At 40.5% G+C, this 23,791-nt stretch overlaps 1 protein-coding gene across 1 annotated transcript in view; it reads left to right on the top strand.

Annotated features, from left to right (window-relative positions):
- The window catches only part of SEPTIN11 (septin 11), an 83,334-nt gene that overhangs the window by 37,902 nt on the left and 21,641 nt on the right, over nucleotides 1–23,791 (top strand). Inside the window, exons 2-4 of the mRNA XM_021702259.1 lie at nucleotides 6,092–6,206; nucleotides 15,841–16,036; nucleotides 22,707–22,893. Of these exons, the coding sequence (XP_021557934.1) occupies nucleotides 6,092–6,206; nucleotides 15,841–16,036; nucleotides 22,707–22,893 (498 nt within the window). The remainder of the gene's footprint in view (nucleotides 1–6,091; nucleotides 6,207–15,840; nucleotides 16,037–22,706; nucleotides 22,894–23,791) is intronic.

The raw sequence follows: 23,791 nt of genomic DNA, 5'->3' as shown, positions 1-23,791 counted from the left end.
TCAGATTCAAGAAACCTTAGAATTAACATTAGAACCAAAGACTTTGCTTAGAGGCCTTTTGGTGAAATCTCCTCATTTACAGATGAGGCTTTGACTTGGGTCAATATAACTTATCATCTATACTATGAGGCTTTGAGAAGAATGTAATTGCCACTTCTTGTCAACAAAATCTCCAGCTCTCTAAATGAATGCATAAAAGTTATTGCTCAAATTTAAAAAAAAATATCATTTTAAAGGGGTGAAATCTTTCTAAATTTAAATGGTAGTATCTATTTTTAAAGATAAAAATTATGTCTAATTGTTTGCAACATACATTAAAACATCTATCACCTTGGTAACTGTTCCCATGCTTCTGCTGGCTGATAAGGATCAGCAGCCATAGATTACCTAACCACACCAGGGAAGCCTTCAGTTTTAAAAGCAAAGAAAGGGGATATCATTTCACTTTGAATATGGTGAATAGAACCCATCTGTGCACATCCAGTTTCAGGAGGCTCTGAGCTGGATTAAAATAGAGGGGAAAAATGAAGAGGGGAATCCGGAATGGTTTCCAGCTGTGGAGGATGTTGATGCCGGCAAATAGGAATGTGATTCTATGGCTTTTTCCCCAGCTTTCTAAATGACTTTCCTATTTAGGGTGAATTTTCTTTCAGCTAGAATCTTCTCTCTCTCCTCTACTTCCTTTTTGTTCATTCTGTTCTTCCCTTTGTGATTTTTCTTTCTTGGTTAGTCTGCGGGTTTTTCCAATCAGCAGCATCTCCTGGCATGCTGAACAGTGCTGGCAGAGCTCATTCATTTCGGATTTTAAAATCAGTCATCTTTTCCTCCCACCTAATTAGAAAAAGGAAACCCAGGTTTCCTGAGGACCTTAAGTGCTAGGCACTCTCATACTTACTGATTCCTTAGCTCCTCCCAACCACCCTGCCAAGTGCTCCATCAGAGACTAAGAAAAGTAGGAAGCAAAGCTGGGATTCAAATCCATGGCTTTCTGACTCCAAACCCCTTGCCATCCTGCTCCTGGTTAAGCAAGATTTGGAGTTGTGGTACTTATTTTATTTTATTTTATTTAGAGAGAGAGAGAGCGCATGCAAGCACATGGGAAGGGGAGGGGCAGAGGGAGAGAGAGAATCCCAAGCCAGCTCCATGCCCAGCATTGAGCCTGATGTGGGGCTTGATCTCATGACCTCGAGATCACGACTGGAGCTGAAATCAAGAGTCAGATGCCCAACCGATTGAGCCACTCAGGTGCCCCTGTGGAACTTCTTTTAAAGCAGCACTCAGAATGTAGGTGTTGGCACACATTCTTAAATAATTTACTTTATGATTATTTTAGTAATGAAGTCAGCTAGGCATCTTCTGAAAAAATGTGTTGATTATAAACTTCAGAGTATACATTCATAGTAAAGTGACCCTTTGGGCATAAACGGCATTTATCTAGAAGGCTTCTGCAAGCTGGACTTTTGTTCCCCTGGTAGAGTTGGGGAGCTCTGGCCTCCAAAAGGTGTTCTTGAATTTCCCTAGCCAAAAGCTTCTCATATCAACCATAAAGTCATGGTATTTATCACTTTAATCCTTAGTGGTATTACATTAATTGATGTCCTGTCTCTACTGCTAATGGTAAACCTCTTTTTTTTTTTTTAAGATTTATTTATTTTAGGGGTGCCTGGGTGGTGTCAGTTGAGTGTCTGACTCTTGGTTTCAATTGGGGTTGTGATCTTGGGGTCCTGAGATCAAGCCCCAAGTTGGGCTCCATGCAGAGCATGGCGTCTGCTTGGATTTCTCTATCCTTCTCCCTCTGCTCCTCACCGCCCCCCACCATGCTCTCTCTCTCTCTCTCTCTCTAAAGGGAGAGAGAGAGAGAGAGAGCATGTGAGTGCACAAGTGGGGGAGTGGGGGGAGGGGCAAAGGGAGAGGGAGAGAGAATCCTCAAGCAGGCTCCCCACTGAGTGCAGAGCCCAATGTGAGGCTTGATCCTAGGACTCTGAGATCATGACCTGAGCTGAAATCAGGAGTCGACCGCTTAACCAACTGAACCACCCGGGTGCCCCTAAATGGTAAACCTCTTAAGGGCGGGAAGAGTGTTTATCAATGAATAACAAAAATAACATCTGGTCCCTTACTGCTTTGAACAGTGAGTATTTTTGAATGAGCAAATAAATAATTGTGTCCATGAGGAGGTGACCTGAAAAGAGAAAAATGAGGTTGTTAAATTACTTTATACCATAGAATTAGTCATAACCCATTTCAAGTTGGAGTAGGCATAGAAATCATGTAAGTACAAATCCTCCATAGATAGATTAGCAAATGGAGGACTAAATTAACTAAGGTCTTATAGTCACTTACGTAGTGGTTCCATGTTGGCACTTTCATTTAAAGAATGGTCAAAACTAAGCCTTATATTACTGGCTTCATGTGCTGTGGCTGCAGAAATCGAGGTCTGGCCTTGGCGTTGCCAGGACCAGTGGAAATATATTTAGAGCTACTTTGCCAGTTCTAATTCTCACCTTCCATTTCTTACGGTTGCCAAAGAATTATGACTTCAGGGAGTTTTTTTTTTTCTCCATACTTTAACGTATTGGATTTTGATAACAGCTAAAACCATTGTATTGTCTGGGGCTGTCTGAGAACTTAGTAGATCATCCTGCTGTACCAGTGACTAAGTGCAAGGTCTCTGGATTCTACAACCTGACTTCTGGGATCAGATTTCAGCTTCTCAGCTTACTAACTGTGTGACGTTGGACAAGTTACTAAACTTAAGTGCCTCTGTTTTCTCATCGAAAATTGAGGTTGGGTCATAATAGTAACTATCTTATAGAATTGTTAAGATAAATTAACGAGTTCATTATTAAGGCTTTCCTGGAACATTGGAAATGGTCAATAAATGTTAGCTGTTATGATGGTCCTGGCATACCAAATGGCTTGACCCATCTTTATCCAATCATCATTTTCCTTTCATTGGTAAGGGGTATGTTTACTGAAATTCTCTCTGAGATTTAATAATAAAGATAATGCTGGAGATCACATTTCAGCAGTATCTGGAAGGTTTGGATATGTAAACATTGACTATAAGGTCTTCCCAGATCGAGGAAATGGTGTGAATAAACTCTGATGGGGAGAAATGTGGGGTTGTCTCAGGAATAGTAAGGAATTCAGGTTAGCTGCAGTGAAAGGTAGTGGGGAGAAGTGGGAGATTAGGTAGGAGATTAGGGATTAGCCCATGGAGGCCCTGAGATGGCAGTCCAAGGAGTTTGGATTGGGGGCCTTTGAGTTCAGAGATCCCTTTTGCAGCAAAGTACAGAGTGGAGGGATTAGAGGGAATGGGGTGGAGGTAAGGGGACCAGATAGAAGGTGGTTGAGTGAGTAGGAATAAAGAGGAGGAGGATATGGTCTTGATAACACTTTGGAATTTATGCAAGGGATGAGAGGGCATAACCTAAGTGCCGTTAACAGAAATAGGGTTTGGGATGGAGAAATATGATTTCAGTTTCATGAACATCAGTTTGAGGTACAGGTGGGACAACCCAAGAGAATCATCCCTTTGATAGAGATTCAGAACTGGAACTCAGGCAAAAAATTCAGTATTAGAGATAAAAAGCTGAGAGTCATTTCCAGATGTGTGACAGTGGTTAAGGACATGACAATATATGAAATTCCCTAAGACTGCACCCATAGACTCAAAAGAGATCTTACACTTTTTGGAGGAGAGATAGCTAAGGCAAGAAGCAGTAAACATGGTGACCTAAAATTCTGGGGCGTAGGAATTCAGTTCAGCTGCTGTTGTGTGTGACTTAGAGCCTCTCTTTGCTTTTCCTACAGCGCTTTCCAGTTTTTAAGCCTGCTCGTGAACCACAGGAGGAACTTCCTACTTCCCTTTTTCCAATCACATACTGATGGCCAGTGACCCTCCAAGTTCCTTTAATACTAGGCAGAGAATTAGGCTCAAATTATGAAATTCTAAAATGGCAATATAAAATTTACATATTTCATATTACAATGTTAGAAGACAGACTCTGAAGAAATAAGTTTAAATTTTAAAAATTTCAAGACCAAACTGTTTTATAACCCTTCATTTTGTATGTGGTTTTCAGTGGGTATAAAAATACTCAGTGGGTGTGTGGGTGGTTTCTCGTGTTTTGGAAATGGTGAGAATATGAGATGCTGTGCATTGGGTTCTGGGATGAGAGCTATAATTACTAACTCTGATTCTTTCCCAGGATTGGCTCATGGGTGGATATCTATCTGAATCTAAAAACCCAACAATGCAGAATCCACAGTAATAAACCACTCCCCCCGCCTCCCCCCGCCCCACCGGAAATGAAAAGGATCGTTGTGGTGGGGAAGAGGGGGGAGTGTAGGATGATGGTTCTTCCCCGCCTTGCCTCCTTTCAGGCCGTTCACTGACTGCTCAGGTCAGAGATGCAGCTCAACTGAAGGCTGGTGTGGTGGCATCGCCCGGCCTGATGCTCAACAGCCACCGCACAGCTGTGGTGGAAAGAGTTCTAAATATAACCCAGACTCATTTCAAATCCTCCTCCCCCAAGTCTTGGAGGATGTGGTAAACACCCTAAAAATACCTGATGTCTGAACCTTTGAGGTATGGAAGAGGAAGGGGCAGGTGGTAGAATGAGGTCCATGTGGTGGTGTGAGGAGGCCTGGCCAGCTACCAGGCCTGCTGCCCATGGGGGCCTCTGCCCGTGGGGGCCTGCCACCAAAGCTGCTTGGGGAGCTGTCGACCATGCCATCCTGTTCGAGGATAAGTGCCTACTCTTGAGTCTCATATTCATTGTTGGCAGGTTTCAAGGAAACTATTCATAGACTAGGCATTTGCTCTCTGTCCCATTGACCTCAAACCTGCAGCTGCCACCATGGTATTCGGGCAGTGTGCCGGTTTTTAGTTGTATTTCACAGAATTAGAATTCTAGAGCGGCAAGGACCTTAGCCATTATGTTGTTCATAAAACATTCCTTTAAAATCATTGTATTTAGGGAGTCCTATTTCTCTGCCTAGATAGTGACCATAGTGATGTGAAAATGGAGTCTCAGTCCTTGATTATTAAAAGAAATCACTGTCATCATTATGTAACAAATAGAAGAATAATGAAAACCAATCTTTTAAAAAATATTGAAATGATCCTGTGCAAAGCTTTTTCTTTTTTATTAAAAAAATAGGGTTTTGAGACTCATTTTCTCATTCAAACTTCAGTATTTTGAATATTAAAGATCACTGGTAACAGAGCCAGAAAGAACACGATGAGTCTTGTTTTCAAGGAGGCTTTCAATATCTAGTTTCTGGAATCCCAAACCATAACCATGATGTTGTAATTGAAGGACCATAGCTCACCTCTGTTTTCTTCGGAAAGAAAGTTTTCATAGATTACCTCCAGTACATATGAGATGCATTCAAAGTCATGGAGGCAGTCAGCACCATTATAAAATAACATGAATCATCCACATTTTTAAGTGTATGATAACTACCTTATCCCAGTCTCCTTCAGTAAACTCTGAGAAGGCCCAGTGAGTGCAGAGCCTGTGTTGGGTGCTGCGCAGGGGAAAGCAAAGATGCCCCAAAAAGCCTGTATGGCTGATGGTGGAGACAAGACCAATTCAAGAGCTGAATAGTTTTAAATATGTTGCATTTATGGTGGTTACAGAATTTTTATAATTGTAACAAGTATGTATCTTCCATTCTGAGGGTCTCAGAGTTCCTTCTGTATCTAAAAGAGTGTTACTTATTTTACACTCTGGATTGAAAGTAAATTGAAAATTTTTCTTGAATTCTTGAAGCCATCAACATGGTTTTTTTTTTTTATGTCACTTAATGCATATCTGAAATAGCCACCTCTAGAAGCTCATAGTTCCCTGGACCAGGACACTTGTAACCAGAAGTGAGATTCCTTGAGAGAGAGTCTGCTTTGGGAGTCAGTGTGATTTTGTGGAAGAGCAACTGAAGGCAAGGAGGATGTGGGTTTAGAGGGAATCTTCTTTTTCCATGCAGTTAAGAAGAGGGGGAGGGAGAGGGTACTATCCACAATGCGTGGTAACTCAGGTGGCATAGTTCATGAATTCTCAAACCTTTCCCTCTGAAATTCCAGAATGAAGAGCTTCGGAACTTGTCCCTTTCTGGACATGTTGGATTTGACAGTCTCCCGGACCAGCTGGTCAATAAATCTACTTCTCAAGGATTCTGTTTCAACATCCTGTGTGTTGGTAAGTGACTCATCTCTTGCTGCTGAGCAGGGAGTCTGATCCTTAGGTGTTGGCAGGTGACTATCAGAGGGGCACATTTCAGGGAAATAGGGGAATGATATTTTTACTTTTCTTTCTTTCATTAGTAAAGTAAGACAGTAATACACACTGTATATATGTCACATAGTTACACAGATTGAGACTTGTATTTGGTAAATGTTTCATAAGCTTTGCGATGTTACTCAAATTGTTATTTTTATTTGTGTCACACATTCAAATGGTCAGTTCAGTATTGTTATTAAAACACTTATTTTAATTTTTGGTGGGGGGAGGGACTTAGATCCTAACTAGACTATAGGAAGTAGAAAGAAGGAAGTGATATGAACACATAGTAAGATCATTCAAAAGCATTTTTAGAATTTATGACTACAGTGCAATAGTAACCTCCATTGAAGTCTTTTCAAAGATATACAACCTAATATAAGTAAAACCTGAAATTACTCTAACTTCCTTAATAAACATAATGTTTACATTTTTGATTTTTAGAGCAAAAGAATTTAAAATTCTGTTTTATATTTGAAATAAATTTTCTGCCCAAATTATCAAATTAAACTTTTGTCTTTAAATTGGAATCTAAAACTGACCTTAGTTTATTCCCGGTAGATAAATGGAAAAAACCCCAAGAGAATTGATTTATCTGTCTCCTCAGTATGTTTTATTCATATCTTGTAGATGTTGTACATTAGTCTAGGCCTCTGGCCTTGGTATTTTTCTTCTTTCTAGCCATATCCTTTTTAAAGGAAAGGCAGAAAAGAAGGTGGGGGGCGGGGAGAGGAAAATAGAAGTATAAATCTGTTGGGTTGAAGCAGAGATGCCCCTGGCACAGATAATGGCCTTTCCTTCTTTGTCAGTCCTGATGAATGGCCAGGCTGTACAGCAGTGAAATGGTTTGGGCTGCATTGTTTTGTTGCCATTGTCCTCTTGTCCTCTGGGTGTATGTTTCGGAGACATCACTCTGAGCTAGACCAGAAGAAATTACATATGTAGCCAAGTGGACCATCCTTCCCCTAAGCTTGGCAGAATGTACCAGACTTATTTCTCTTGTCCAAGTAAAATGAAGTGAATTTTAAAAAGGTAGGCATTGAATATAAGAACCACCATTTAAAAAATTTGTTAGTTATTAGGGGAAGGGCCAGATATTTTCTTTTTCAAAAAACCTGAGCATATTCAGTGTAGCCCCTGTATTGGGTGTTCATTTGTAGAAAGCCACAAACGACTTGTACACTTTAGACCAGCTTGCACTCTGGCGTTATGTCTGAAAGCGCTGGATAAGACAATAACTGGAGAGAAACATGACCAAAGAAGCCAGCTCTCATGCATTCCCCTTTCCCCTACATGAAGCTGTTTAAAATTCAGCAGGGGAGCTCCTAAATGGCAGCTCGTTCTACAGAGTGGCATAAATGAGTTGTCTTTTCTCTTAGGGTAAATGCTCATTGCAGAGCAGGGCAATTCTTCATTAGCGTAGCAATTTGTTGGCAATTTGTTGATTTTCTATTGAAAAGCGTGCTAAATTAGAGGACAGTTACTATTCTGGCTTCTCTTCCCTGCCTCCCTCAGCCCTGTCTCCAAAATCAGCTTCAAGAATACATGTGAGAGTTATATCCCAGCCCCTGCATGTAGGATAATGCCTTTCAGTGGGATTGGGTTTGCTGGAAGGACCTGTTTTGACCTGGTGTGTGGTGTGCAGTGGGGTGTATTGGCTCATTGGCTGACCCTGTGTGTTCAATAGCACAATTATGATGCCAGTTGGAATTCATCACAAGCCACATCCACATTGCCCAGATGGATTTGTAAAGCAGCTGCTATTCTGACTGTACTGGGTAGGTGATAATGCCTATGATTTTTAGATTTTTATTCTGGGCTCATTCTTAAACATGTTTAAAATTAGTTTTTTAATTTAAAATAATACATACTTGTTTTTTAAAAAATTATAAGCTCTCCCTGCCCCCTTTCCCCTCCTGCCCTCATTTCCATTCCACAGAGGTAGCACTGTGGAATCCTTCTAGAAATCTTCTACATTTTTCTGTACTTAAAAAATTATTTTTGGTGGCTTAAAACAACACTGGCTTATTATCTTACGGTTCTTTAGAAGTCCCATATGTGTCTTACCAGGCTAAAATTAAGGCATCCACAGGGCTGAGTTTCTTTCCAGAACCTCTGGGGGAACACACATTTCCTTGCTGTTGCCAGCTTCTGGAGGCCGCCTGCATCCTTGGCTTGTGGACCCTTTCCTCCATCTTCAAAGCCAGCAGTGTTGTGTTTCTCTCTGTTTTTGTATTAGGAAAATTTCCACAGAGAATTCCAGAAGTCCAGTTTAAACTCAGTTAAGAGGCCTCTGCAACTCCAAAGCACGCTAAAAAAGTAATATATTGAATCATGTAATTAAGAACAACTGGCTCTAGGGAATCACAGAGTGTTTTCAAGGCTGGGTCTCTGGTTCTTGATCCTGCTTGCTTCTGCTTGGCTTCATGTTCAGGCTTTTTCTTCATGGGGCTAGTATGGCTTTCAGCAGTTGTTGTTGGCTTAGCAACCCCCGAGGAAAGAACCCGCCGTCCTTGACAAGTCTCGCTGAACAGTCATAGGATGTCTGTGACCAGGCCTGAGTCATGTGCTCACTCGGGGTGGGATATGGGGTTAGTTAACTACAAAACACAAATGGTGCCCCGTGAGAAAGAAGACATGATCAGAAAGGAGGTTGGGCATGGAAGAGACACACACTGGGCAGATATAAACAGCTCTCTCACGATTACGTAAGTACTTTTATGTTTTGGTTTTACACAAATGAGATCACGCTGTTCATATTCTTTTTTTTTTTTTTTTAAACTACAGTAAGTCCTAGCTATTCCTCCATATGCCAGTATATCTAGCTGACCAGGTTCTCTTCCATGACTCTGGAGCCCTTTGGTTGGAGCCAGCGTTAGCTCTTTGGGAGACAGGGGTCAGGGATGTCAGCATTAAGTATTAAGCATACTTGTCCACAGAGGGTAGAACACATCAAATCCCTTTGCCACAAATAATTTACAGCAAAATATCTGTATAAGAAAACAACTCTCACTGCCAATTAATCGTCCATCTATTTTTATTTATTTATTTTTTATTATTTAAATTCAATTAGCCAACATATGGTACATCATTAGTTTCAGATGTAGTGTTCAATGATTCATCAGTTGCATATAACACCCAGTGCTCATCATACCACGTGCCCTCCTTAATGCCCATCGCCTAGTTACCTCATCCCCCCACCTCCTCCCCTCCAACAACCCTCAGTTTGTTTTCTAGAGTTAAGAGTCTCTCGTGGTGTTTCTCCCTCTCTGATGACTTCCCATTCAGTTTTCCCTCCCTTCCCCTATGATCCTCTGTGCTGTTTCTTATATTCTACCTATGAGGGAAACCATATGATAATTGTCTTTCTCTCATTGACTTATTTCACTCAGCATAATACCCTCCACTTCCATCCATAATGGTCCATCTATTTTTAAAGTAAGAGTCTATGAAAAAGTATTCTAATTGATCAAAATATTTTGACAGCCACTTAGAGGAGTAGGTGACATTTAATTTAAGCATATCCATGGTACTTTCTTTTCAGCTTGTCACCCTACTGTCCATTTGTATTTTTTTTACACAGTATGCACATGTGTGGTATTTATAGCATCATTACTTTATTTTCATGTGATAATTATGGGAGGGAATTGAGAATTAAAAAAAAAAAAGTTACGATCCTAGTAAGGAAACTGATCATGTTTAACAAAAAAGCCTTGGAATTGTAATTTTATTTTGTGGCAAGAGGTTTTAGGTTGCAAAGAGGGGAAACAAACCAGGGCAGTAACTAATCCTGGCATGAGCTTAGTGTAGTTTTAGAGGCCATGAGTTAAATGTCTGGTATTAGAACCCATCTCTGTTGAATCCTGGAAAGAAATGTAATAAAGAGGAGAGTGGTGTTCATTTAACAGGGAAGGAAATTCTTGATGTTAAATTGGATGCCAGAACACCCAGGAGTTCATAGCCGCCCCCCCCCCAATCTTGCTTACAACATACTAAATCACCCCCAGAGCTGCACCTGTATTTAAACAAAGCCTTTTCTTTCTTATCCATGCTGTATTTCTCTAGGGAATCAAAATTATTTAGCCTTTCTTCACAATTTAAGATTTATATACCTTATTCATTTTCCAAAATGGCATTAGCTCTATGAGAAGCTTCAACATTGAACCAGAAGTATGTAAGTTCTTTGTGTATATACAAAGATGGATAAAATACTGTAACATCCCTGCTTTTGAAGGGCAACCAGTTCAGTAATAGGGTCAAAGTAAATTAATAATATGTCTTGAAAATAGAAATCTTTCTTATAATCCAACCATAGTTGTTTTGAGAGGATGACGGAAGAGGAATAGAAACCATGCAAGTTTAAGATCTTTTTAGCCAAGACTATAGTATGAACATAAACTGTGGAATTTTACACTTAAATCTTTTTTTTTCCTCAAGAATTTTATTAAGTATTTTTTTTTTTATTTGGGTACAGTTGAAACAATGTCACATTAGTTTCAGGTATACATTTTTATCCCATTTTGCTTTTCCAGGAAAGGATTTGAAATGATTTACAAGGTGAAATGAATGAGTAAATGAAAAAAGATAAAATTAACCCCAGAAAATAAAGAGAAGCCAGGAATAGAGTCAGAACTCAAAGCTATCAAGTCAGTCTGTAGCAATTCTATCAGGGATACATTTGTCTCTCAGCCAGTGGTCAGAGCATGGAATGAATCCATTCAGCCCAAAAATACTCACTGAGCACATATTATGTGCCAAACATAAGTTAAACGTTTAACAATGACAGATTTATAGTATTTGTAAAGTAAAAACAAAACAGTTGCTCCCAATGAAACAGTTTCACCTAGAAAAATCTCCCGCATGGATTTTCAGAAGAGATACGGTACGTGTCTCTGCAGTTAGGTCTAGATTCCTAAGTATTCCCTAGATCGATGCAGTTAATCCATGCAATGCCAAGTGTCATATGCTGTTCTTTCAAGTCCCTCATGCAGGCTGGTGGTATTAGACAAAGCATGTTTCATCAAAGGTGATTCGATGAGGAGTTAAAAAAACAGCTTAGGTACATAGCTCTCTGATTATCTGGCTTCATCCAAGAATAAAATTCTAGAATATTTAGAGGAAGCAGGCCGACCTTCATGCACAATTATTTGGATAATTGAACAAGTTGCCAGACTTGGCAATCAGTAAAAGGTGCTGAATCATGGGTTGGCTCTTTGACCAATCTACAGTTACCGTCTTTTTTTTTTTTTTTTTTTTTTTTAAGATTTTACTTATTTATTTGACAGAGAGAGAATGAGCACAAGCAGGGGGCGTGGCAGGCAGAGGAAGAGAGAGAAGCAGACTCCCCGAGGAGCAAGGAGCCCGATGTGGGGCTTGATCCCCAGGACCCTGGGATCATGACCTGAGCTGAAGGCAGACACTTAACTGACTGAGCCACCCAGGCGCCCCTACAGTTACCTTCTAATTAATAATACAGTCCTTCTGGGTCTTTTTTTCTTTTTCTTTTTTCTTTCTTCTTCTTCTCCTCCTCCTCCCCCTCCCCCTCCTTCTCATGTCCTGCTTAGAGCCTGTGGTTTAAATAAGCCTGAGAATAGAATGGAAGAGGTAGTACTGCTTTCCACTTTGATGTGGGTGTCCTGTTCACAAGCCTCAGGAGCAAGAGAAACAGAAGCCACAGATAGCTCTTTAAGAGTAAATCTCGACTGTAACAACGGAATGTTTAGGCAGATGTATTTATAACAGAATAAACAACAAACTCTGAAAAATCTACCAAAATGGCAAATCTCAGTATAAATTATCACCATGATCATTTTTTGCCTTCAATTAACTTTTAATAAATGCCTGTTCTGTGCCAGATACTCTGCTAGGGAGTTCTGAAATGCTTCAAAGTTGGTGTTAGTCATTTATTTTCTCAAAATATTGTTATGGTTGTTGGGTTTGCATCCAAACCTGTGCCCAGTAAGCTTTCAGTTACTCAGTTAGAATGAAGACTTTTTGCTCTTTTGGGTAGCTCAGAATTGTAGAAGATGCCCTGCTTTCTGAGGATAGAGAGAGGCCTCACAAACTGATGCACTCAGAACTCCCCTAGTTCTGTAATTCCTCTTATTCCAAAATCTGTCATTGCCTTCTCAACTGCTTTTGGTGAATCACACTGCTGCAAGAGTAGCTCTAATTACGGCCCTTAAAAGCTCAGAGCATAGAAATGGAAAACAATGCACTCTGAAATTTAGAGGAACTGTGGTTTTTCCAACCCATTGATTAACCCCGTGCTGTAAGTAGTGCCTGGAATGCTAATAGTTCATAATTTCCACCTTAATGTAAATGACAATTAAAATTACCTTGCCTTAAAAACAGAAAACAAAGCAAAAAAAGCATGCTATTCCTGATTCACATGTGCTTAACTAATTCTCAACCTAGTAAAATGAGATGGTAATTTCAGTCCTGTCTAGGTAACCTGGAATCCTTACCATGTAAATTGAAGTCTTCATTGCTTTTCTTAGGGAAAGAGATGAAAGTTAAATGGGTCACTTTGTACTGAGAGAAACTTTAACCTTGTGCAGAGACCTTTATAAGGTAGTTCTGCTGTTGTTCCTTTGTCCATGTTCTGAAAATGGGTAAATCTGGAAAAGAACTTTGCTGCCCTTGAGAAAGTTACACATGTAGCAGATACTGAAAATGACTCCAGCGCCTTCAGTGTTGAATTGCCTACCAGATTCTAAGTATCGAAGAGTGAGAGCTCTATTTGTTTCTGTATCCATTACATAGTAACTTTGTTTTGCTCAGTTATTTTGTTAAGCCATGAATCACGGATATCAGCTATTGAGCCCTATTACATTAGGGAGCAGAGACTAGTTTAGAGATCTTTTATTGATGGGCTTTTTTTTTAAATTTAAGATTTTATTCATTTGAGAGAGAGCCAGGGAGCACAGGAGCAGGGGTGGGGGTGGGGGCAGGAGGGCAGGGGGAGGGGCAAAGGGAGGAGGAGGGAGAAGCCGACTCCCTGCTGAGCGGGGGGGCGGGGCGGGGGAGGCTCCATCCCAGGACCCCGGATCATGACCTGAGCTGAAGGCAGATGCTTAACCATCTGAGCCACCCAGATGGCCCTTGATGGGCTTCTTTGTAAGAATATTCAGGAGAATAAGGAAGACAGGAAACAGTCTCAACTGTTATACATCCAGACTTTGTGGAGATCTGGAATGACATTCAGGATATTACAGAAGTTCAGTCAGTGTCAGTTGTCCCGTTTTTATTGACCATTTTGTCCCCAGCACCCATGCTTGTCACATAGGATGTACTTAAATGTTATTAATGAATAAATTTCGGATACTAAGCTCTACTGTATCTATCCGTTCTCTTCCTCCTGTATTCCCAGCTAAATGTTAGTCAACAACACATCTTCTATTTACTTATAGCCTTTTCTGCCTCAAGGCCTCTGCTTATTCACTTCCCTCTGTGTATCTTTTCTTTTCTGTGCTATTGCTTTGTGTGTGGATTGTGTATCTCTCCAGTATGGAGCACTTTCTTAGAGCATAGTGACCAGGCTGCTATGGGTACCTTCGGTCGGGGGACTAGCCCTCGTCCAGTTACCTGTGGTCACTAGCAAGGTCACAGGGTATGGTCTCGCTCATAAGAGGAATGCAGTTATGGCAGGCACTTAGAATATCATTCTGTAATATTAAATTAGAGTCTGGCTGGTGTTCAGTCCCATTCCAGGTCAGATTCTAAGCAATGGGAGAACACCATATCAAGCTAGTTCATTGTTGTATTCCTAGACCGTGACACAGAGCTTGGCACATAGTAGGCACTGGAAAAAGTACTGGCTGAGTGCAGCCTGATGAAGGAGGACATTCTTTGATCTTAGATGTATCGGGTACTGCCTAATGGGCAAGGTTAAAGAGTAAGGCAAATGTACTTCAACAGTTTTTACCCTGTAAGTGAATCATTATAGCCAGTGGTAAAACACATAAAGCTTCTAAGTAGAGGAAGTTCAAATCCAGAAAGGCTCCATCCTCCTTCACTTTCGCATTGTGTTTGAAAGTAATGAGTATTACAGAACCTCAAATTACTGAGTGAATTGTCATTACAGTGGGACAATTGCTTTAAGGCTACAAATCCCAGAGCTTTTTCCCACAGAATTGTCACCATCCTAAAAGGCTTCATAGCAACCCTTTAGAAGAGAAACCTCATGGGATTTGGATTTGTTGAAAGAGCTGCAACATGTTGGCGTGTTTAAATTGAACTGGAAGTGTAATTGGGAAATATTCCAGATTTGAAAAACAAAGGCATTCTTACGGATCATGTTTCTTGATTTCTGCATCCCTTTTTCCACTATCACACTCAGTTGCCACCGCCACTTGACAAGGGTAGGTTCTATTTTTAATTCAACATAAGGATTAGGATTAAGAGACAGTTTTGCTTGACACTATTTTGGAGGTCTAACTAATGTTCTTCTTGCTCCACATTTGGGTCTCCTCATTTGATTAGTGCAGTGGTCCCAGGTCCCTGCCACTCTTGTTTGCCCATGTTAGGCCTTCAGCAAACACCGATTTGAATTATCGATGTGAATTAACAAGGCCCTTGTTGCAGGTTGCTTAACCTCATTTACTTTCGTCGTCACAGATATCACCCTGAAACTGGAAAAACTATCTAATAAATGTTTTTCCATCTTGATTCCAGTTGAATAGGGAAGGAAAAATGGAAGTAATATGGAGGAGTCACACAGATGCATAACTATAACTGGAAAATACCAGGCCGTGGGTTTTCTCTCTAATAGTAAAGTCAGGATGTTGTGTTGGTTGAGTGTAAGTGTTCGAACCACACGAACTTGGGTGAAAACCCTGGCTCTGTCACAGAACAATGTGACTTCAGACAAGTTCCTTAAACTTAGCTGGGTCTTACTGCCCCTTCTGTGAAATGGAGGGGACAATAGTGCCTCTTTCATGGGGGAGAGTAGTAGGATTTAAATGTGATAATGCATTGGAAGCCCTTGCTACAGGGCCTGGCACAAAGTAAGCCCTCAGTAACTTTAGCTGGGTTTGTTACGATTGCTGTTATTGTCGAGAGTGTTGTTTTGAAAATGTAATTCTTTTCAACAACATTAGATGGTATCAGATAATTTGGTGACATCGGATAATATAAATGGGATTAGCGTTTTTTCGCCTGGTAACAGAAACAAACAATATAGTATTTTTTAAAGTAATGTAATTTTACACACCAATATTTAGGAGAGGAAGAGATACAGTTTATGTCTTTGAAATGTACAAGCTGCCACAGGCAAGCTTACAGGTTCTTCTTCTCTGTCCAGAGGTTAAGAAGAGCATCTTGATCTGTAAGTGCAAGATCTTTTACGCTAAATGGTTTCTGGAATTCATTAAGGCCTATCTAGGGAGGGATTTGATAGATCACACATGTAAAGAACTATCTTTTTGTGGTGGGATTTCTGGTGATACTTTTACAAAAATTTTACAAATATGAGTATGAGAAATTCCTGATGAACTGAACTGATGTCTGAGAGGCATTGACACATTCTTATGTCTCCCTTGTGGTTATGTAGGTGAGACGGGCATCGGCAAATCCACGTTAATGGACACTTTATTCAACACCAAATTTGAAAGTGACCCAGCTACTCACAATGAACCAGGTGTCCGGTTAAAAGCCAGAAGTTACGAGCTTCAGGAAAGCAACGTACGGCTGAAGTTAACCATCGTTGATACCGTGGGATTTGGAGACCAGATAAATAAAGATGACAGGTACATCTTGGGATTTCATGGGGATATAAATGGATCAGGAGATGGCAGGACCTGTTCTGGGTAAATTCAAAGGCTAAATGTTCACTAGTTATGGGGCTGGTCTTCTGTTGCCTAAAAGAAAAGACATCCTTGTTCTCTGAGAAATTTTCTTAGAATGTTCTTCCCTGAGGTCAGAACCAGACAACACAGTTGATTCCAGCTAGTGTAAGGAAAAAAGGGATTTCTTAGAAGGAATAAGTTAGCTTACAGCCTTTTTCCAGGAGGGTCATGGAACTAGATGTGGGGGCTTTCCCAACAGGAAAAGCAATCTAGAGAAACACCCCAGTATTCTACAGGACAATTGGCAGAAGCCCCTGCCACCAGTCACCTTATATAATTTGGTACCCATGACACTGCGGGGAGGTCTCTAGAACCTCCACCAGTTCTGTCCCGGATAACCACATGCCTTTACCATCACTCGCAAGGAGAACAGGTGTGGCCTGTGTGTGGCCTCAGCTGTGTGGTGCTCACTCCCTGCTTCCAGGTCTTGTATAGCTGCATCTGATTGGTAGAAACTAAACCACATCTACAACACGAGCTGCGAGAATCTGGGAAATGTGGTTTTTGTTTTTGTTTTTTGCAACTCTGCAAAATAAGAAGGCATTAAAGAGTAGAGGAATTCGGAATGAGCATCTGCCATGCTCTCTTAGTCCCTGAGGCAGATTGGGATATTTGATTTAATCCCCAAATTCTTGCAGATTTCAATGAAAACTGAGAGTTCATGAGAAATCATCTGTAAGAAGCCACAGCCCAGGATTTAGGAGACCTGGGTTATAGCCTGGATTCTGCCAATGACAAGCTATGGGACCGTGGCAATTTATGTCACTTTAAGGGAATGTCACTAGACGTGTGGTACTGTGTACCGTCCTATTCTTAGGCAGAGGCCTAAGGAAGGACACTGTGAAAGGCAAGGCCTGGAAGAGGGTGTGGTTGTAAGGGGATTATCCTGTATGAAGTCTTTAGTCAAAGTGGTATTAACTCCTAAAACCTCAAAGTGAAGAAAGTATTTTTATGGAAGATCTGTTGGAAAAATCTTGATTTCCAGCTGAAACTGGATCTTGCTGTTGATGTCAGTGCTTGGTGTGAGGCACTGTGAGTCCTTCTGTGAAGTATCTGGGTCTTCCTCTAGGCTGCTAGAGAGGTGGGCAGCATGCTGGGTGCAGAATTGCCAAATCGAGTCTGAATGATTGTGGTTTCAGTCAAGCCTAATGAGGAATTTAGGTCGACTGGATTAAACTTTCCCTCTCTATCCAGTGGGGTTTGTTAAGCTATGAAGTAATTTATACAATAAACTATATATGTGGAAGAAAGGACATGTCTAACCTGCTTAAGAAATAAGTTATTTTCTAAGAATTGTGTTCCAATAGTTTGTATGTAGATAGAGGCTACTACCTGTAAGTCAGTCGTATGTATTCATTCATTAAAACCCGTTCAAATAAACTTGAAGATATAATTATAAAATAATACAGTTAGGTTTTATTTTTATAAAATGTGTACTCAATTTATAAAGCCAGGTAAGTTTGGCTCCTCTGAGTTGCTGTATGCCTTTATTTGAGGGAAGCTGTTAATCTTAAAACTTCCTGGTGCTCAACCGATAAGTTAACCTCAGTCCCCAAATATGTTCACACTCCTTTTCGAGATCATCCATCCTATTCATCATTCTTAACATCAAATATCTTATGACTATTTAAATATTTTATTCATTTTCTTTTTTTAAGATTTTATTTATTTATTTGAGAGAGAGAGTGAGAGAGAACATGAGAGGGGAGAGGGTCAGAGGGAGAAGCAGACTCCCTGCTGAACAGGGAGCCCTATGTGGGACTCGATCCCGGGACTCCGGGGTCATGACCTGAGCCGAAGGCAGTTGCTTAACCACTGAGCCACCCAGGTGCCCTATTGTATTCATTTTCAAAAGAAGTTAGAGAAAGTTAAAATTGTCGCAGGTCCAAAGATGATTCTAGAAGGGGGCTTCCAGAGACATTTTTGTACAGTGACAACATAATGGGAATAAAACCCCAAGTCAGTAAGATATGTTTGCTTAGGGCTCAGAAATTTTATTAGTACCAGAGTTTGTTTGTTTTTTTAAAAATTTTCCTCGAAACTGTGTATATTGTATGCATATGTTTTATCAAGAGGAACTTGAACTATTTTTATCTAGAATGTGTATTGCCTAGAGATATTTTAACTACCCTGGTATATATGAGCAACACAGTAATTAGGAAGAAATATTTAATTCATTCTCTAGCTGAGCACTGAGCTCCATTTTATCTATAGAGCAATTTAAATGCTCTTCAATAAACATTGTCCTGTAATAATAGGAGCAATTGTTAGATGTAGTGAGAAGGATTTTATTTCGCATCTGGTCAAAATGAACTATCTGTACATTGTGCGGGGTGGGGGACAGCTAAGCTCAGACCCTGCAGCTGAGCTGTTGCTCTTAATTTATGACCTCAATGCCAAGGAATGATGGAGAGGTTACTGCCTGAAGGCTGTTTGTAATACCAAGTGAAATAGATGTCATGCTTGTGCACTCCCTGATTGGAAGGCAGTAACTGGACCTTTTCAGGATCCCTTCCTGCAGGAATGAGAACCATCTTCCAGCATCTTTCTGCTAAGACTCCATGTGCTCTTCCCGCTCAGAGTCATTGCCTCAGTGGCTGCACTGAATTGCCTCTCCCCAAGTGGGGATTTTCCTTCAGCCTGCTGGTTTTCACTGGCCGGCACTGAACAGCAAGTGGCTACTACAATACCAATTCTCCTATTTGCAGCTGGAGGCCTCTTTAAGAAATTATCTGACTCATTTGGGTCAAATAATAGTTTCCAAGGAGATTTAGAAGAGAGGAAGTGTGATATTAACCTAACCTAGATACCAAATATTTTTTTTCTTCTGAAATTTCTTGACAGCTGTTGCATAACCTCTTTAAATGGCATTTAGAACTCTGTCCCCTAGAAGGCATTGTTGACATTGTTGACTCTAAACCCGAATGACTGTTGTTTAAAAAAATTTTTTTTTCCGGACAGTCTGCTTCCATAAAAGAATTGGAAGTGAGATATGCATTTTTGCATTGATACGTAACCATATGGGAAGCAATGTGCTGTTTCTCTAAACCCATGATTATTTTTACTACTTTGCGGATGAGGCAAGCTTTTCTGCCATGAATGCAGGACTTCAAGAATGTCCTGGCTTGTTTATGTAGGCTTCAGTCATGTCAGCATTCCTGCATGAGTATCTGCCTGAGACTGAGCTAGCTAGAAGGAGGCAGGAAGAGAGATCTGGTAAGGTTTCCTGTTATGTTTAATAGCAAGATTAACTCTTCATGGTTTAAGGGCTTCTTTGTTTTGCTGTCTGTATTCTTCAGTGAAGAAGGGAAGGGGTCTGGAGAAGAAGGTAAACCAAGTTTTGTCATAGAACTGGAAATAGAATAATTCATTTGCCCCACATTTGGGAAATGGGAGATAGAATGTCAATGGCATGTCACTAACTGTAATGATAATCAACCCTGAAAAGCATGAATAATTGAAATCTTCAAACTCACCAAATCTTTGTATCAGAGTTATAAAATGGTATTGAAGTGGACCATCTGGTCTTTAATTTCTGTTTTTATCACACTTTCTGATGGAGGTAGTTGAGAGATAAGGAAAACTAACCTTAACAGCAAGGTAGAGAAAAATAGATGGGAGGTATCTGGCCATATGTAAAATGGAGAGTCGGTCCCTGAACAATGGTGTTGGTTCTTTTGCAAGAATGATCAGTGGGTAGCTTGGGTGGATATAAAACATTGTATAAAGTATCTTTTTCCATCAGTTTCAGGGTCAGCCTCTGTATTTTATTGTGGATTCTGTGGCTGGAGGTATATGAAAAAAATGAGTTGTGGGTAAAAAGGACTATCCCCATGCCTTAAAAGGAGACAATGTAAGGACTAGATTTGATTTTCCCTCCTCCATTTTCCTCTGCTTGGTATGACTGTAATCCAGAGAAGTTGGAATTGGCCAAACAGAAAATAAATGGGTGTCCTTTCTATAAGAATGGAAACTAGCAAAAGGCAAAATTGGGATTATACTTCCTTCTCTTTATGGCTGTGAATGTAGATAAGAAGTGGAAAGGAGTAGGAGAAGAGGGGCAGATCATTTGTTTAAAGGATTATGAAGGGGAATACAAAACTACTGGCTGACTTAAACACAGGGAATACTGATTTTGGTAAATAGTTCTCCTGAAATACATTTCTTTTTAATTTGTTATAACAATTAGAAGTTAAAATTGATGGAATTTCATGCTTGATTGTGTGTGTTGTGGGGGAGTAAAAGGGGAGGTCCCCGGGTGGTGTGCATGGGGGTGCCATTCACCAAGCGAAGGAATACAGGGAAGTGTGGGTTTGGGGGCAGGATGAAGAGTCCCATCTTGGACACATTTAGTTAGAAGAGCCAATGGAGATATCTCGTAAGCAGTTGGATGAATGGTGCTGAAACTTGAGTGAAAGATCTGGGCTATGAGCAGAGATTTATGAATTATCATCACTTAGATAGTAAGTAAAACACAGGAGTAAATGTGATTTTTCAGGGAGATCACGTAAAGGGAAAAGAAGGAGATTGGAAGATTAGCCAGAGCTCCCTGACAGGGGAAGGCAGAAGGAAACCCAAGATGTAAGAGGAGAACAAAAGGTTTCTTGGGATATATTGAATCCAGGGCAGAAAGCATTCCTCCCTGGAAAAGGAGAGGTGTTATGCTTCCCATAATCTTGGAGGATCAGAATCAACACCAGAGGCAAGAGGGAAATTAATAGAAAGCAGAAACATACTTGGAGCACTGTTGGGGAGGTGGTGCTGAGAGGCTAAAAATGAACTGGTGAGGCAGGAAGGAGCAATTGCTTGTGAGCTGCTTTTCCTTTCCTTTCCGAAGAGGGTATTGGAGAAAGACCCTGGTGTCCCCAACACTTGCCTCAGTGTCCAGAGACGGAAAGATGAGGCCTTGGGCTGGCACGGGTGGACCTTGGTGGAGTGCAGGGCACAAGCTCAGCAGCAGAATGGTTACCATGAGCCAGGTGAGGGTAGGGTTCCTTTTTCCCCCTTCTCTTTCTAAAAAGTCAGCCTTGCTTTTCTCCTATTTGTTTTTTATTATTTTTTATTATATTACTGTGAAATAGTTACATCCTACTCTTCTGTGCTAGTCCTTTACACATATTAGCTTATTTGCCACAGTAGCTCTCTGATATAGTACTTTTTTGTCCTTGATTTACCTATGAGGAAATTGAGACACAGAGATGTTTAGTAACTTGCTCAAAGTCACATAGGTAGTAAATTTGTGGAGTTGAAGTTGGTTTGGCTTGAATCCATGCTTCTAACCACTATCCTATGATAATATTATTAATACTGTTATGTAATACCTACCTGTGTTTTAAAGTGCAAAATATGGAAGAAATTTATCACTTGCTCATTCTTTCTATTAGAATTTATTGGGATTTCTGTTGTCGTATTTAGAACTTTGTTATTACAGAGGCATATCCTGCTTTTTCTTTAAACCACTAGAGATTTTGTCCGCTCAAATTGAATCAGTGGATTGTGATGAGTCACCAAGGAAAAATATCAAAAAACTTTTTTCTGAGTGCTTTCAGTTTTTGGTTATAAATATATTTTTTGTTTTGTTTGTTTGCTCTCTCAGGTTATCTGCTGTCATCCACATTATCAAAGATTTGTAGTTCCCTTTCAAGGATTTCAGTTTAATATATGAGTTAGGGGAGCCAAGTGTTGAAAGGTTTTTATTTCTGACTTCTGAGCAGTCCCCTGGAGACCTGAAAGTTTATAGCTTTTCCACAATGACCTACCTAATGTACTGCTGAGTCCCTGGAGAACATCTGGTTTATTGAATGCATATTCCCAATATACTATTAATGATTATGGTCAATTAATAGAATCATACGTAATTATTCAAAACAGATTTGAATTTGAATTATGATTTGCTGAGAAGGGTTACAAAGTTTATCTTCCAATCATAAAATTTCAGAGTTGGAAGTAATCTTGAAGCTCCTAATCACCCAGGCCCCTCAGTTTATAGATGAAGCTGTGGAGGGAGCACAGAAGAGCTCCCACTAGGTGATACCATTGCCTGAAATTGAAAACCACTTTCCTTTTGTGCACCAAAGTCAATCAGTTGGCAGAGGCTGTCAGAATCACTTTATTAAGACAGATTCTGAGACTCCGTTTTGGCCCAGCAGGAGAGAATGCCACAATCTCTTAGCAGTGTCTTCCATGGGAAGTGACAGCATGGTTCACATATTTATAATCTCTGTTTTAAAGGATGAATGTTAGCCAGGAGAATACTAGGAAGAGGTCTGTTCCCGGTACGGGGGCTAGCGTGAACAAAGACACAGAGGCAGATGAAAGCTTCGTGTGTGTGACTGGGACAGAAGCGGCGAGCCAGGGAGGGAGTGGGAGAGAGGAGCTTGAGAGATGTTCAGGCACCAGGGATGGAAGGCCCGGGATGCCCAGGTAAGGCTTTGGGGCTTTAGCTCATAAGCAAGGGAGCCATTGGAGACTTTACAGAAGGATTGTCCTGCACTGAACTGCATGAGAGGTTTACGGCTAGAAACATGCTCATTTGAAGGTGTGTTTTACAGAACATTCTTCTGCATTCTAGCTATAAGCCAATAGTGGAGTATATTGATGCCCAATTTGAGGCCTACCTGCAAGAGGAATTGAAGATCAAACGTTCTCTCTTCAACTACCACGACACCAGGATCCACGCATGCCTCTACTTCATTGCCCCCACTGGCCATTCCCTGAAGTCTCTGGATCTAGTCACCATGAAAAAGCTGGATAGCAAGGTACCCACTACCACCCTGGCCACTGTCCCCTCTCCTTTTAGATCACCTTTATCTGAAGGCCCTGATTTATTTTCTCCTTTTAATGTCATTTGGTTGTATTGTTTTGTTTTACAAGACTGTTTTCCAAGCAGTTTTAGGTTCACAGCAGGGTTAAGAGGAAGGTACAGAGATTCCCGTATACCCCTGCCCCCACATCAACACCCCCACCCGATGGGCACGTTGTCACAGTGGGTGCACCTACATTGACACGTCAGCCCCCCAAAGTCCATGTTTATATTAGGGTTCTCTTGGTGGTATACATTCTGTGGGCTGGGACACATCTATAAGGACCTGTATTCCTCATTATAGTACACAGAGTACTTTTCCTGCCCTAAAACTCCTCTGTGCTCTTGCCTATTCATCCCTCCCCCCTTCCTCCAACCCCCTAATTGTCTTTTCTGGTTTAAGGAACGATAGGGTTTAGCAATGTGAGAAAAATGCTTCAAAACCTCTGGATGTTAGGCTAAACAAAATAAAACAAACAAACAAAACCATGGAGCTCTTTACCAGGTATTTTTAGTTCTTAAATTAGCACCAATGGGTGCTCTGATGAGGGATGGGGAATTAAATAGTGGAGGCACCTAAAAGGTCATAGGAGGGGTTAAATTTAGGGAGATTGAAATACAAAGTCACAATTTGTTTATTTTCTTAAAAGCTTTCTTTAAATTTCTTTGTTAAAAGTCTTTAAAAGTTTGGCTTTAATATGAAGTTTTGAGTGGAAAAAAAAGGTGTTAATTTTTTTTTTTTTTTTTACTTAGGTGATAAGGGCAGTCCGATTCCTTAGATTTAAAACTGAACTGTACCCGTGTGTTTTTACAAAGTAGTTTCCGTTTGACACCTGAGCTTTCCACATTAATAA

Source organism: Neomonachus schauinslandi, chromosome 2, assembly GCF_002201575.2.
Source record: "Neomonachus schauinslandi chromosome 2, ASM220157v2, whole genome shotgun sequence".
Taxonomy (NCBI): Eukaryota; Metazoa; Chordata; class Mammalia; order Carnivora; family Phocidae; genus Neomonachus; species Neomonachus schauinslandi.
The sequence above is the reverse complement of the archived record's forward strand: the minus strand, read 5'-3'. Positions and strand labels throughout refer to the sequence as shown.